The 17033-nt window shown below is 39.4% G+C and overlaps 1 protein-coding gene and 1 long non-coding RNA gene across 7 annotated transcripts in view; both read left to right on the forward strand.

Moving 5' to 3' along the window:
• LOC140754692 (uncharacterized) overlaps positions 1 to 11741 on the forward strand; it is an 86201-nt gene extending 74460 nt beyond the window's left edge. For 3 of the 6 annotated variants that reach the window (XM_073089734.1, XM_073089737.1, XM_073089736.1), the window contains exons 13-19: positions 862 to 1080; positions 1836 to 1980; positions 2843 to 2918; positions 3592 to 3683; positions 5003 to 5261; positions 6028 to 6199; positions 6966 to 11741. In XM_073089734.1, the coding sequence (XP_072945835.1) occupies positions 862 to 1080; positions 1836 to 1980; positions 2843 to 2918; positions 3592 to 3683; positions 5003 to 5261; positions 6028 to 6199; positions 6966 to 7088 (1086 nt within the window). In that variant the 3' untranslated portion in view covers positions 7089 to 11741. Of the gene's footprint in view, positions 1 to 861; positions 1081 to 1835; positions 1981 to 2842; positions 2919 to 3591; positions 3684 to 5002; positions 5262 to 6027; positions 6200 to 6940 lie in introns of all 6 variants that reach the window. The other 3 variants (XM_073089735.1, XM_073089739.1, XM_073089738.1) reach the window with 2 other exon arrangements.
• Positions 11742 to 14134: 2393 nt separating this feature from the next.
• On the forward strand, positions 14135 to 16527 carry LOC140754701 (uncharacterized). The gene is made up of 3 exons (XR_012103688.1): positions 14135 to 14958; positions 15170 to 15298; positions 15510 to 16527. It is a non-coding gene; the product is annotated as an uncharacterized LOC140754701 (long non-coding RNA).
• Positions 16528 to 17033: the final 506 nt, after the last annotated feature.

Below are 17033 nucleotides of genomic sequence, written 5' to 3' on the forward strand. Positions count from 1 at the left end.
ATCACTTTTTGTATCTCCTATTTTTGAGTTAAAATCTCCAATTATTATTGTGATTTCTCTTTTAGGGATTTCGCGAAGAGTATCGTCTAGGGTGTTATAAAAGTTTATGAGTGCTTCTTCGGATGATGCTGATGTAGGTGCATATACTTGAACGATGTTCAGTAAACATGGCTTTGTATTCAGTTTAACAGCTATGATACGATCGGAGATTGACTTGTAAGCGATGACGGTTTTTTGTAAACGGGGAGACAGAGATATAGCAACGCCGTTTCGACTTTCATCTTCTGGTCCAGAGAAGTAGATAGTATTGCCTCTCGTTGTGGTAAAGAAACCAGAACCACGCATGTGGGTTTCGCTGATGCCAAGAATGTCGATGTTATAGTCAGCTTTTTCTTTGTCTATTATTTCCTTTTTACCATTGTCCAACATGCCCCTTACGTTCCAAGTTGCGAGACGGAGCATCCTTTTATCTTTGCAAGGCAGTTTTTTTGTTGTTATGCGTCTCACCAGTAGCCACCAGTATCTTCAACTAATACAATAATAATAAATAAATAAATAATAGATAACCATTTTTAAAAATCAAATAGTATGTTAAGGAAATAAAACAAAAAGTAAAATTTTATGATATGCCCATGAAGTTTTCTCAACATTGAATAAAAACTCAGAAATGAGACTTTTTAGGTATAGTGCTTTTCAAGGGCCATTTCGATTGGCTAAATTACATTACGCACATGTAAATACAAGAATTAAAATTATATACTTGTATTTTTTTAGTTCAGCAACGTAATATCTTGTACTGTGTAAAAAAAAAAACAGTTCCTGTCGGTTACTAGTAATAAATAACGTTTGGTTGGTTTCCAGGGCGGCGGGTCAGGCGGCGGCGGCGGCGGCGGCGGCTCGTTCGGCGCGGAGCTGTCGAGCGAGATCGGCGCGGCGATCTCGTCGCCCGGCCCGGTGTCGCCCGGCATGGCCGCGCTGGACTTCGAGCCGCCGCGCGACGACGCCTCGCCCATGGGCTCCACGGACATGCACCCCGGCAGCAACAGCAACTCCTCGCTCTCCGACTACAACAAGGTGAGCGTACGTACACCTTATGCTACTTCAACACGCTTGGCATTTGCTGCAGCAAAAAATAAATAAAATCGTTACATGTCTGAGACTAGAAATGAAAACAATTTTTTTTATGTTTGCGTTACAACTTTCACAATTTAAATCTAAAATTAAAATAAGTTCTGACTGTTCATTGGTATTTTTTATATCAAATATTTTTAATGTATAACACATTTCTTCTTAAATATTTTACTTAAATTGTTAAATTGTAAGTTAATGAGTAAAAAGGTTTTCATTTTTGTTATTTTAATTTAACGATTTTTTTAAGTAACTAATACAAAAATTCAACGAACCTGATTTTATACTTTTTTGTCGCCTATGGACATTGGAAACACTAGAGGAGTCGCCAATGCATCGCCGGCTTTAAATACTTCGTCATAGTAGAAAAAGTTCTCCAAAAAAGTTAATCAACAATACTGTAGTGTATTAGTAAGTACCCTCATAATTAGACACTAAACATAGATACGAGTACTAGTATGCCGTGCGGTAGTGGTGCGCATCTGGCGACATCAAGTTAGCTGTCAGTTGGTCTGGTACGTCACTCTTAGTGTGGACGTCGTGCGGGTAGGACAGTAGTGAACCGATTTGTATTATATTTGTACTAACCGAACCAGTACAAATACATTGCTACTACTAAAAATTAAAATGAAAATGACTTTTATAACAAATTGTATCTTACACATGATAGTATATTTTTAAAGCAATATTTAATATTATTATTCCAGACGAACCCCGGCGGCGGCGAGCTGTCGCCAGCGGGCGCGGTGGGCGGCGTGGGCGGCGCGGCGTTCGGCGGCGCGCTGTACGACGAGGGCCGCCTGCCCTACCCGCCCTCCGACAAGCCCGACTACCACTACCCGCAGGAGCAAGGTAGATGACGAACCACAATGTTACCTACATCATTTCTAGCATATCGACCCGTCCGTTGCAGCGACCTTATTTAGGTCACTTATTAATATCGTACTTTGAACTGTAAATAAGTGTATTATGGTTTGCATGGTGAGGAAATATAGCCGACGAACCACAATGTTACTTCAATAAATTTTGAATCAGAAAAGAAAAGTCATCAATCGATTCTTGTAGATCAAATCTTTGGTCGTAGCGACCTTCATTTAGGTTACTTGTTAATTTTGTATTTTAGACTATAAACAAGATTGTTACAAGGTTTTACGTGGTGAGGGAATATATGTATGTCTTTTTTTTAAACGAAAGGTTCAGTTATTAGATATAACTAATAATAACAAATATAACAAATAATAACAAATATAGAAAGTGCCAGATACGGATCATAATAGACAAATAATATTCTTTCATAATCGTCGTTATATAATCGCACACACGCCAACAGACACGTATCACATACAGGAAGTATTATATGCTATTTTCATATGTATATCTTATATCTAATATTATAAAGAGGAAAACTTTGTTTGTTTGTTTGATTGTAATGAATAGGCTCAAAAACTACTGGACCGATTTTAAAAATTCTTTCACCATTCGAAAGCTATATTATCCACGAGTAACATAGGCTATATTTTATATGAAATATATTTCATAAATAGATTTTGAGGCGGTACAAAGTTTGTCGGGTCAGCTAGTGTAATATTAACGTGTTTTCGTATTGTTAAAATATAGGGTATTATACGACCGAAAATTTTAGAAAGAAAATATTAGGAATTATTATGTAAGAATTTATAAATTATTATTAATTTTCTATAACGTACCTTTGCAGGCAACGGCGTAGCAGATAGTCCCCGGTTAGACCAGTTACATCAACATCCATCCATGTACCCTAGCAATTTTAATAGGTAAGCATTTGTCACTTCATTAAATTAAATCTCATTTTTATCGGTAACCTAATTCGCTAATTCGTAGCGTTACTATTTTTAACTTTTATTCAATTCAAAAATTATGATGTACGAATGGAAAAAAACCCGGTGAGTCCGTGTTCCCTAAATTATTATTTAATTAAAATTCATCATACAGTTATGATGACCTTGTTTTTGTTGTTGGTCAAAGATGTACGATACGATATCGGTCGTCCTACGCCGCGGCGTGACTTCGTCGCATGGCGCAGCGTTTACAGGCAACCTCTTCAGTTGGTATAATGCCTATCGGTGCTGTTAGCTGCCGCGAGACAGCGGTTCAGCATTCGGCCCTCTGTGTGACCAGTTACGATGTACGCGCTATAGTGATGTGGTTACTTGTGTAGTATATGACATTATAATTATAATCTATTCTCATTTATAAATTATGATATTTGTGTGTATTATTTTGTATTTAAATAATAATAATTAATACTGTAACTTTATAATAATTTTGTACGTCCGTGATGACAAAATGCATAGTATTGTTGTATTGATAAAATATGTATACTAAGCATTTCACAAATAAATTTGATTTGATTTGTATAAGATTGCGTCGTCGTGTAGTGTGTAGTGTAGAGTGTAGTGCGGGGTGTTGAGTGTGCGTGTGTTGCAGCCTGTCGTCGCCGCGCGGCACGCCGCCGGGCGACGCGGGCTTCTCGCCGCTGCCCGCGCCCGCCTTCCGCGCCGCCGACCAGCTGCCGCCCGGTGAGACCACGGACACACACGACAGATATAGACACATAATTATGTCCTTAGTCCTGTAAGGACTAAGGACATAATTATGTGCATAGCAGATACATGCTTCCACATTAGGAAACAGATATACACACAATAGATATAGACACATATGTCCTACCACACAACAGACATGCTTTCACATAAGGACATAAATACACATACGCCAATTGGGATTTGGGATATACTACATACATAAAATATACATAATCAAATTATGGAGTAAGGTTATTTTAAATTTTAACAAGCTTTAATACAAGTCCGTATCTAAGTATCTCGCAGTGATAGCCGAGTGGTTAAGAAACGCGGTCTCTCGATCGAGGGGTCCGAGATTCAAATCCCAGGCACGCACCTCTGATTTTCAAATTTATGTGCGTATTAGAAATTAATTATCGCTTGCTTAAACGGTGAAGGAAAACATCGTGAGGAAACCTGCATACCTGAAAGATATATAAAAAAAAATCTCAAAGGTATGTGAAGTCTACCAATACGCATTTGGCCAGCGCGGTGGACTATGGCCTAATCCTTCTCATTCTGAGAGGAGACCCGTGCCCAGCAGTGGGACAGTAATGGGTTGATGATGATGATCATGAATACATGCCCATTAAAATAATGTTTCATGCATGTATATAACGTAAATTGTTGCACATTTAAATTAAAACTTTATATTTTAAAATAAAATGGGTTGAGTCATGAATGTGAACATTTAATTCAATTATAAGATGATTTATTTTATAAATATCATCTATTTTTTATTTAGGAAAAGGAATAAACACTATTTACATTCATTAAATGCCAATATGATTGTATTTTAATCCAACTACATAATTTACGTTCTTTTAGTTTTTTTTTTTTTATATATTTAACCTAATGATAAGTCAGACTGGCTACCTGATGGAAAGCAACCGGGAACGCCAGAGGAGTCGCCAATGCATCGCTGACTTTGAAGGAGAGGCCTTTTTACACCCCTCTTGAAGGGCCCATGTCATAGTCATAGTCATAGTAAAAATGAGCGTGCAAAGCGAACCATCGGGGACCGCCACGGGACCAGTTGATGTGGATTGAACCTCATCCTTCGGCGAGTGGTGCGATAAAGGAAGGGTGATGTAGGCACCAGATCGAACAGTTCCTCAGAGCACTCACCATTGTAGAGCCGGTAGAACACGCAAAGGGAACCTATGTCCCTCGTTTAGTTACATCATTTATAACAGCCTATATAAATTACATTATAATTAATAATATTAAAATTTACTTGCAATCATATTAATTACATGATTTAATGTTCTCAGGTTCGCCGGGCGAGTACGGCAGCGGCGGCGGCACGCCGAAGCCGAAGTCTCAGGACGTGTCGTCGAAGTCTCTGTCGGGGCTGGAGTCGCTCGTGGACCAGATCCCGTCGATCGCGGAGGGGCCGGCGGGGGCGGGCGCGGGCGGCGCGGAGCAGGCGGCGGGCGCGGCGGCGCCGCCCGTGCCGCAGCTGCCGGAGTACGCGCCCGCGCTCTACCCCTCGTACGGCGCGTACGGTGGCGCCGCGTACGGGAACAACGGGTATGATGATACTACTATAGCTAGATTTGTTGGTTAAAGTGCGTACAAATCTGTTATTTTAGCTAAATATGAAGCTTAGGGTGTGTACGAGTCTGACGAATGCGCTTGTTTGCGAAAGACTCACGAATTGCTTGTGTCGATTATGTAACGCGTCTTGTTTACGCGTCGTACGTGAACCGCGTTAATGATGTCGATATAATATAATGTCGATGATAGATGAATAATGTCGATACGCGGCGATAGCAGCATTGTGCAGGAAGAAAGATTCGCTAAAATTCTACGCGTAGTTAGAAAACTTTCCTTTGCATATTTCCTTTGCGAGTATTTTATGCTCGAATTTTAATTTTGTATAAAAATTATGTATGGAACTAATTTATGATAAATCCAATAAATATGTTACATTTATAAATAAGTTATGTGTTACATTAACAAGCGTAATTTAACTTGTCGCGAAAGAAAATAACACTATATTGACAAAATACAATTTCATCGTTTATAAAGCAGTATATTTTTTATTTTTGTTTATTTTCTTTTTATTAGGTTCACAAATTGAATGTGTGTTACATTACAGATTACATATAAACAACACAAATCTTACATAAATAACAATACAGTGTTTATTTTATAAACAGTGAACACAGCTTCCAAAGTGAGAATAAGACTTTAGAATGTATTAAAAGCAGTATAACATTAAACAACTATTAGATGTCTATTTGGTTCGACTGTTTATGGCACAATGTTATTGGAATGCATTTGTGTGTCGCAGCTACGGCGGCCCGTTCGTGGGCTACGGCGGCGGCTGGGGCACGCAGCTGATGCGGCCGGCGCCGGGCTACCTGCCGGACTGGCAGTACGGCTACGCGCCGCCCACCTACGCGCCCTACAACGCGCCCTACTACAACGGGTACGCCGGCCCGCCGCCCGCGCACCACCAACAGGTACACCCCACCCCCCTCACACACACACACACACACACACACACATTAGCCGCCGGACGAACACTATAGTCTGATTCATAATTAGGTGTCCAAAATGTAAATAGAGAAATATCATTGTCAAAATACGATTACAGGTATTGTAAACCTTAAGAAATTAACAAGAAACAGAAACTTAAACTAACTTAACATCTGCTATGAGATCGACCACCATCACAAAAATGAATAACATCAGCTACGAAACTTAAAAATGGTGGCACAAAAAAATGTTTTGGATCACGATTGTGTTACCATTTACGTTTTAAATTTCTACCCTAAACCTTGTTTTTTATTGCTATTTACTCTATGGAACGAAATTGAGTTAATATAAATATAGGAAAATGTGAATTGATCTTAATTTATTTAGATTATTATTATATTATCGTTGTATTACTTTAATATCGTCAAAAATAATAAACTACTATTTGACGTATTTTCTTTTTTATTTACATTTTGGACACCTAATTATGAATTGAACTATACATATTCAATTACTATTTACAATCAAATTATTTCATTCGGTTGACACTTCTGTGATTTAAAAAATATATATATTGTCAATAATAGTCTTCAAAATCTTTCTAACTTTTATTAACACTGTGAATTTCTATTTTTTTAATAATTATTATTTAATAATATTTGTTACACTTGTTTTTGTTGATCGTCGTTCAAACAGACGTAGTTAACGTGTGATATCGTCGACAGTAATGCAATCGGTTGTGTGTGTCAGGCGCACTACCTGTCGGCGCCGCCGCTCATCGACCTGCACAAGAACGGCGAGCACAGCGGCGGCGTGCCGCCCGTGCCCTCCGTGCCCTCCGTGCCCTCCGTGGGCTTCGGCAGCTTCTGCTAGTGCCCCGACGCCAGAATCTCCCGCCGCGACGCCCGCTCGAATACGTAAATCTCCATTTTTTCCGTTACACCCGCGAGGGACTCGAAGTGTGTGGAAAAACTACTACTAGTAGATTTCGTTTATTTATTTGTAACGTGTACTTAATTTTTATCGAAGTGACGGCTGGGACATGTTCGTAAAGTGTTCTCCGATGGGCGGTCGCCGAGCCGGTCGCCGGCCCGAACTGTACCGCGATCGGTGATGTAATTTAATCCTTTCTCAAAACTGATGAGCTTAATTTGTAGGATTTATTTGTAAATATTGTATGTATTTATTTGTGTCCATCACACGGTTCTCGACTAACGCCACATCACAGCGGCCGGGCGGGGCGGGGCCCCAGGGAGTGATCTCGGGGTGCGTGGGCCGCCTGGGGCGGGACCTTTCGATTCCTACTGTTTCGGAGCGAAACGCGAACGTTCTTGAAGGGTTGTGCCACATTTTTTGATTATAAAAGTCTTGCCAATGAAGTGTTTCGCGTTCTAGTCACTTACTAATTCGTGTCGGCTAGTCAAATTTAAAAAGCGGGGCCGCGGCCCGCCCCCAGCCGCCGGCTATCTAAGTCACAGGAGCGGCCTATGAGATATATGTATACTTTTATTTAGATTTTAGTTACGTGTAACGTGGAGGTGGTCATGCTATTTACGATTCAAGTTAAGCATTTTTATACATAATTGTAATGTACTTATTTTTACTGTCGCAACTGGGCGGCCATTTTGTCGACGCGGTCGTTGACCCTCGCGAGTCCGCTGTAGCTGTAATTTAAGAATTTAAGGGCGTATTTTTTTTTTTTTGACTCGCGACATAAATCGACGTCTTAAGTGTTGAATGAAAACGGACGGTCGGAGGTCAGCGAGCGCGCAGTGTTGCCATGGACACCGTGCATTTTACTAAATGTTACCGAATCAGTTACATAGCTTCGGATCGCTAGTGACTAGCATAATTTTACATAATAATTATAATCTATATTTTATTAATCATGCGCCATCTTACTGTAAGGCTACTTGTTGTACGAGTGACTGGTTATACCCTATAGATTTAATTTAACGTTTTAATGCATAATGTTTACATAGGGTGCTGAAAGGGTTCACTGTTCCGTTGTTTAGACGCTCGCTTCACAGTAAGTTCTCGTATTTTTTGTAAGTCTTTTGTATGTTGTTGAAGTTTTTATTTCCATTTTTGATGGTATTTTAGGCGATGGGTCGTTTAAAGTGTAGTTTTTGGATTTTTTCGGATTAGGGGTCCTATTATATTAGTCTGCATATTAGTTCTTTCGCGTGGGCCGAGTAATCCTGCGGTGTTAATTGACACCTGAACGATAGTGAAAATCTTGTAAAAAATCGTTTCGTTGGTAAATTATTTTCTTTGCACAAACAATCGAAGTAAAAAAATCTTAAATATAAGGTGAAACGAAATAACATACGTAAGAAAGACATATACGTTAATGATAGGTTTACTCGAAAGAATTTATATATTATAGTGTTGGACGTGCCGTCGGATTGTGCTCAACTCATCTCTCGCCAGCCTGCGCTTGTCTCACTTGCGACTGACCGTGACCAGAGGGCTCGGTTGTAGAACAAATTTCTTGTCAGATATTTCTTATGATATAAAAAAAAAAAACTATCTGTCTTATTCCACGGAACCCGAAGGCACAATGAATTTACTCGGATTTTTTAACGTTACTATGCATTTCTATATAAAAGAGTAGTATTACACAAACTTTCCACGGAAAACATCTAACTAAGTCATCTATCACAGCATGATCACGTTAAGTTAGATGTCTGTAAAAAATAATAAAAATAACATACCGATGGTTTGGACAGTAAACTTTTTTTTATAGTCATTAAACAAATCTACTAAATAATTTGAAAATACTACATATAAAAAGTGCTTGTGTTGTACATTACCATCGCATTAATAAGTTAGGTATCACAATCTTCATTTAAATTAGCAAAAAATATGGCAATATCGTCTAGAAATTTGTTCATTAAGACAATCCCTCTGGTGAGACGATCCGTCGCCTGGAGACAAGCACACGCGCTTCGTCGGCAAGCGCGCTCCGCGATCATAGGAATAAAGAGACTCGATACGTAATTAGCGAACTATGTAGTTTTAAGCGTGGAGCGGAGGATGGCAAGTTTTGATATGGAGTGGTGTGTGAGAGGTGTTGTGATATGTCTCGTGTGCTGTGTGAGCGCGGAGTGGCGCGGTTCTCTTTGTTTCTATGTGGCCGCCCGGGCCGGACGTCGACGCACAAGCTTACATTAACCCATACGTAATTCGACCGCTCGACGAGGAAAAGTTTTAACGCTGTTTTTAATCTCATATGATTTGAAGAGTTTTAGAATGTTTTAATAGCCCGTTCGTTGTGAATAATGTTACCGTTATGTAGATGTTAGCTCGCCGTGCCGGCCGCGGCCCGCGGGCCCGGCCCGCCGGCCCGCCGAGGCTCGCGGGGCGCATCGCTACTATTTCAATGCGTCCTTATTTATTTTTCATCATTCAGAAGGGCAAAAATGATGAGTTTTTAAAAAATAAAATCAACAGGGTATTTAAGATTGCTTAAGAATTATTATTTTATATTTATTATTATTGATTTGCGCGGGCGCTCCCCGCGGCCGCGCGTTACTGTACTGATATTGTTTATCGACGTGACACTAGTTACCGCCCGCCGCCGCCGCTGCCCACGGCGCTGCTCTCGCCGGTCTATAATAATGTACATGTATTGCAAACATTATTGAATTATAGAATTAACCTATTATTAGAGGCAGAGCGGTTGAAAATTGTGTGATGTGTGTGACGTCAATGTTACAAATGTTGCCAATCTCATATAGTTTCACTTTCGCACATACAGTTGCAGGTGCCCCCCGTACAAATCTTTGTACACTTATTCCATGATCCGAATCATGTGAATATTAATTTCAATATTATTTGTAAAGTTTCAAGTCCATGAATGGCGGTGGCTCCGCCCAGCGGCAGCGGCGGGCGCGAGGCTCGCGGTCACACCTTTGCCTTTGTACATAATGAGTGCTTTATTACGCTTTTTTGATATTATATTTTTATTTAAATCTACAATTATACTAGTATTTCTATATTTTTGCTTTTGTACTATAACGTGAAGTGTGAGCCGGCAGGTCCGCGGCGGTCGCTCGCTCGCGGGGGCTCGGACTCCCCTCGGTTTTTAGATAGGTAGATTCACTTACATTTTATCTTCATTGTTTCATATTTTAAATTGTCTTGTACGCAATCGTTCGGTGTTTGGACATACACATAGTAGATTAGGATGCATCACAGTAAACCGTTCGTTCAATGCTCACTTTTTCATCTGCTTTCTCGTAGATATATTTTTACTTATAAAATTAGATATAGGGGCGTGTACGTACAAGAGCAGGTTGTCGTACGGCATGCGCGTTATAGCTCTGCTCTCGAAGTTGGCAACGAGGGTACGCAAAGTAGTGGTCAATCTACGCTAGCAGTGGATGACTCTATCTAGAACAGGTTAACGAAGTTGTGACTCCATGCCGACTTCTAAGGCACACGTTTATAATGTTCGTACCGTACAATCTCTTTAGATAAATATCGGTGTAGATGGTGAGTCGTCGCCGCATTGCCGACGACGACGTCACCCTCACACACTCAGGGACCTCGTGAACACCAACATGTATAAGCTGTGATCCGTTTTCTACCGTTTATAGAGGCCAGTTCGGAAAGCGTTATAGGACAGTATTAGAAGCAATAATTACTACTTAAGCGCGAGTGTCGACCGTCGCCTCCCCGCAGCCGCCTCGTCGCACCCGAGATCAAACGGATCATCTTCTGTTTACAATCGTTTCAATTCGCACAATAAATACCCAAAATCTCCGTATGGGGACGTCGAGAGATCGGCGTTCTGTAGTGTAGTGATAGTAGCTTTTTCCTTCCAACCGGCATATGAGGGCTGCCTCGAGGCGGTGCGGGGCGACAGATCCATGGCATCCATTTACTGGTTCGACGGCTCGCGGTCGTCGTTCTTCACTAGATCTAAGGGCCGGGTTGATTCGCGAAAGAGGAGTACTTAAAAACCGCGCCCCGCGACGTGCGGGGAGCGGGCCGCCGGCTGCCCGAGCGACACCCGAGCGCCGCCCGAGCCCACCCGAGTGTCGCCCGAGCGTCGCCCGAGTGCCGTTCGAGTTCCCCGCGTGGCGCGCGCCGCCCGTAGCGTAGGTTAAGTCTGTATCAACGAGTTAGTTTTAGGGTGCACTCGTGTACGAGTGCGTTCGTCGAGTCGACCGGTGCACGCATCGGGTCGCTAGACTACTTGTACAGTATGTATATTTTTGTAAAATTCATTCTGACTCGTGGCAATATTATGAAAATTTAAAATTTATCCCTAACGATTAATACTTAGGACGGTCGTTACGGACTTCATTTCTCTGGGATTCCCCGGTTCGTCGCCCAATGTCCCCCGGCGATCGTCGATACTTAATAGATAAGTAAATGAACATCGACGTCGCGGCGCACGGGAGCCCCGGGGCCCCGGGGCGGGCGGACGGCCGGGGCTGCGGGTTTCTCGCGTGCGCCGTCGCCGTCCGATCGCCAGCTCCCGCAGCGAGCCGGGCCCGAGCGCGGATGACATCGTGGTCGGCCGCGACACCGGTGTCGCCCGAGTGCGTCGCGGGAGCCGGCGATTGGCCCGTCGGCGGCGACGCCGGGCTCCGCCGCGGGCGTCCGGCGGCGGCGGGGCGACGCTCTTGGTTGTGAATTATTGTCGCTCGTCGCTCCCGCCCGCCGCCGCCGCGCGCGGGCCGGTGCGGCGTCGTGTCGCAGGGCGTGTCGTGCCAAAACGCGCCGACGCGGGCGCTCCGGAGCGGTCTCGAATTAAATGAAGCAATAAAACTCACGATGTCTGCCTCGGAAGTCTGTACCTATTCGACGTTACGTGTGACGTGTCAGAATCGAATCGCTGGAAAATTATTGTACTGGAGGACGGTCTATTTGTGGTCTCAAAGTGTCGAGGTTGATAACTTAGGAGTTACCCCATATCGGTGACTGGATACGTGGTGATAGCGTTCGGTGGTGACCGACAGAGTTCTGACAGGTGACGGAGTTCGAATCTAGCTCAATTTTATTGATACTTAATTAATTATTATAATTATTATTGTATTTTGTACTCGCTTGTTGTTCACAGTTATCTCGTCCGAGATTCCTCGCCTTGGCTGGCTAAACTGTACTACAACGAAAATACTTTAGTTCCATATTACTTACCGTTACATTAGAATAAATAATATTGAGTAACTACTTAAATCAGTTTGATTACGAAGTGTTAAAATGGCGACAGTTTAGTCGATTCTGGTGTACACAGCTCTCAAGCTATCGCTTGCAAATCTAGCATGCTCGTGCGACAAGACACGACAAGACTAATGCCAATCGTGTATTGGAGGATCGCGTCGGCTAGTCACCGTGAGCATGCTGGGGCGCTGCGATAGAACAGTGGCAGATCCAGATGTTGTTATGAATGGTGCATGCATGGTCAGTCGGCCAAGGGCGGCCGCATGGACCACGGTGCTTGTTTCTCTCGCGGGCGCGGCGGCGGCGCACATATCACGGCCGCCGGTCGAGATGTAGATAGCGTTAAGTTTGAGCTTACCTACTGTTTTACATTTTATTGGAATTAGTCAATTATTTTAGCGTCACCCGTAGCCGCCCGCCGCGTCTCGCGATGCGCGTTATAAAGTACAACTTATCGATACCTTTATCTCTATTATTAATTAATTAATTATATAGTACGTACACTGTTGTCACTGTTGAGCGATGTCGCAAGTTCTCGCCTGAGGATCGGTTCGTGTCCGTTTATGATATAATATTTACGCTAGCGGTAACACAGTCGATATGTTTGTACAGTTTTTAACGATACTTCTCGTAGCGAACTAAGCAAGAAATATTTTAGTATATTATAAGATCTAATCGAATTACATTTTAGTGTAATATAATAAAGTACTCGAGGTTTTTCAAAAGTTTCTTTTAACTTTGTATGGTTCTTTGTGATTTTTTATTTGAATATAAAGTATTGAATGTCTCATCTGAAACTGACTCCGTGGATGTAATTAGAAATTAAACAGGAAGATTTTAAAATAATGAAATACAACATTAATAATATTTAAGTAATGTATTATAAAAATAGGAATAAGGTAAAAAGTTATTAACATTGTATGGAAAAATTGTGACAAAATTATAGTCATTTGTAATATTAAAGTGATGTTTTATTCTACTTCCCGCATGCCCTCAACTGACCCTGTTTACTTATTATCTATACGATTATTTACCTCTAAATATAAACCAAGAATCTCAAAATATGCCATATTGACACTAAAGTAACTAAAAAAACATAAATTACTTCAATTTTCAGAAGCCTGACCTATACCTCCGCCACGATGCGAAGAGAATTCATGTAAACAAACCGATATTAGGGTCATCAAAATTTTGGTACTGTAAAAATTACTATTATCCTTGTTTTCATTTTTAATTCAACAAAAAACTTCACAATTAAATTGTATCCATTATTTCTATACCTTATTACATGCAAAGTACTCTCACAACTTTCATATTGTTGCGTATAGACAAAGATGAATAAAATATCCTTATCAGTAAGTAAGTGAAAACCCTGTAAATAAGCGTATGCCAGGTAATAAGAACTTTTGGTTACGATTTTGAAAAATCGAAACAGTCCATCAAAAAAAAAGAGTACGTAAATTTCTTTACAACCCCACTTTTACTGCTTCATTTTAAATTAGCTGCATAATAATTGCTTTATAATCCGACTATTTAAAAAACACAATTGCGTTTCGTTTTATTTAAAGTAGCAAATAATATTTTTTGAAGTGTAAGCTGACATTTTAATTTATCCACTATTTTCGTAGTATATGATTAAATTATTATTTGAAAATAATTTTATTTATACTAATGTATAATATTTTAAATATAACTTTATAATAATAGTTCATTGTTACAAATACAAAAAAAAACATTTTGTTTACATTGACTCCTTAGCTATAACGAAACGCACTCTCCGAATTTGGTCGTGTTACAATGATGTTTACAACATGGCTGCTTACGATTACGAGTACTGTGCGTGTTAATATCTCTGTTATCCATTGTTATTTGTTTGTTAAATATTCCTGTTATAGTGTTGTTCTGTTATTTTGTTGAGTTTTTTTTTGTTTCGTTTTGTTTGTTTTGTTGTTCTTGTTATAATGAGTGATTCCCAACCGGGTCCGAGTGGCCTGCAGAAGTTTTCTTCTCCAAAGAAGAAACGAGCGAGGTGTTCACTCAGTTCCTCGGAGAAAACAGTTATATGTAACATTTATAAAACTATCGAAGAAATGTGGCCAAAAGATAGTTTTATATACAGTAAAGATGTCGCAAAAAAACTGCAGAAACTGCCGGCGTACATTTGAGTACTGTGTACCGAATAATAAAAGAATATCGAACTCATAAACGAGTTTCGTCACCGACTCCAGCTCCTAAAAAGGGGACAATAATGGACAAATTGGACGATATGACCTTGAGTGGAATTCGTAGGAAGGTGCACATGTTATTCTTTGATAACGATCCACCAACAATTGAAAAAGTTTTAAATTTAGTGAACGAGGACGACAGCTTACCAAGCTTTAAAAGAACTACCTTTCAAAAAGTTTTAATAAACTAAAGATTAAATATTTGAAACGGTCGAGACGAAGTGTTCTCATTGAAAAGGAAGAAATTGTGCGATGGCGCTTCTATTATCTTCAAAAAATGTTAAGGATGAGAGAACAAAGACGCAAAATTTATTATTTGGATGAGACTTGGGTTAACGAAGGTACATAAACAATTTTAACTTATTTTTTATATAGAATCAATCATTTCTGTATACTTATTGATCTTTATTTAAACAGTAACCATATAAATTATTATTAATAAGTAGAATTTAAATGTCATAATTAATATTTTATCACATCTTTGGCACACACTTTGTATAAAATTATTTATATTAAAATAATTTAAAGCAATAATATATTATTTGGTTTCAGGACATACAAAAAGTAAAATATGGCAAGACCTTTCCATTGTGTCTGCTCGACAAGCCTATCAGGAGGGACTCTCAACTGGCTTGAAAGCTCCATCGGGAAAAGGGAAGCGCTTGATAGTTGTACACATTGGTATGTTATCATCCTAATATTGTTAGCTTAAGATCACATAATTTTAGATGTGTGTTATCATGGAATTGAAAAAAGTTTTGTAAAAAAATAAACTCATGCATAGCTAATCAGGTTAACGTAAAAGTATAGTTTCTATGCCATATAGTCAATATATGATCACTAGACTGCTACATGTACTTTTCACATTTTAATATTTATCATTTTTTTATAGGTAATGAGGATGGATTTGTGGAAAATGCAGACTTAATTTTCGAAAGTAAAAAAGGTGAAGGCGACTATCATAGAGAGATGAACTCGAAGGTGTTTGAAGAGTGGTTCTCTAGAACTCTGGAAAAATTAGAACCAAACTCCATAATTGTAATGGACAATGCCCCATATCATTCTCGACGCTTGGAACGAGTTCCTTCTATGAATTGGTTAAAAAAAGACATACAAAGTTGGCTAACAGAAAAAGGTATCTCGTTCCAAGCAGAGATGATAAAAGCACAGCTTATCGACTTGGTAACACCTGAACGGGAAAAATACTCAGCATTTGTATGCGATACAATGGCGAAGCAGCACAACATTGAGGTATTAAGATTACCACCGTACCATTGCGAATTAAATCCTATCGAGTTGATATGGGGCCAAGTAAAAGGCCATGTCGCAGAAAAAAACAAAACATTTAAAATAATTGATTTAAAAAAAATATTAAGTGAAGCAATTAAATCTATAACTTCTGCGGCATGGCAACAATGTGTCAATCATGTAATTAAAGAGGAAAAGAAAATGGCAGAACTTGACGGCATTTCAGATAATGTAATTGACAATTTTATTATTCGAGTGACAGACAGTTCAACAAGTCCATCAAGTTCTGCCAGTGATGAAGAAGATGAATAATTTATTTATGATGGTATTCTTTCCCGTTTGATGTAATTCCCGTTTGACGTAAATTTGATAAATAATAACAACATGTCTGTAATTTTGAACAAGACTTACAAACTATAATAATTACAATCTGGAGTTTACTAATATCTGCATTCTCTTTATATATAAAAGTACTAACTGGACTAACCTTCGAAATTTCTTCAGGAGTCTTATTCAAAATCTATAATGGGCGGCCAAAAAACCTTAAGGATTTGTATTTTTACATGATGTATTACATACTTGTAATTTGTGCTATTTAATTTAATCATTTTAACCCGTTCATACATGTAATAATAGCTAAATAAATATGTACAAAACTCCAAGTTTTTATTTTTATTTTTAGTTACTACTAAACCAATTTCAATTTTATTTTCCAATCTACTCTGGGAGTAGAGTATTTACTAACTTACAGTCTATTTATTCTCTTAGAGTCCAAATACGAGACGTGTACATATTGCCATGGAGGATATTAAACTACCATTACTCTAAATTACATTATTTTATTCATTCTGATTAAAATAGAATATCACACAGCATAATATCTAAGAAAATTGTATAAATTCACTTAATACGCATTTAAATGCTGATTTAAAATATATCTTGCGAGATTATTCTCGAAATCTAATTAAACTCAAGGTCAAATATTTATTCACAATATTTAATTCAAACCAGACATTAGGTATAGTGTATAGAATAGGATAGAAAATAACGGAAATTTTATTTTATTTTACATAATATTATACATTAATAAATTGTGCTAATGAAAAAAGGTTATTGTTATATGCCCGTTATCGGTTGCTAAGCGACGATTGTTGGTAAACATTCTTCT

This window comes from Epargyreus clarus, unplaced genomic scaffold (assembly GCF_041222505.1).
Source record: "Epargyreus clarus isolate Ecla_fem2 unplaced genomic scaffold, WU_Ecla_fem_2.2 ptg000031l, whole genome shotgun sequence".
In the NCBI taxonomy this organism is placed as follows: Eukaryota; Metazoa; Arthropoda; class Insecta; order Lepidoptera; family Hesperiidae; genus Epargyreus; species Epargyreus clarus.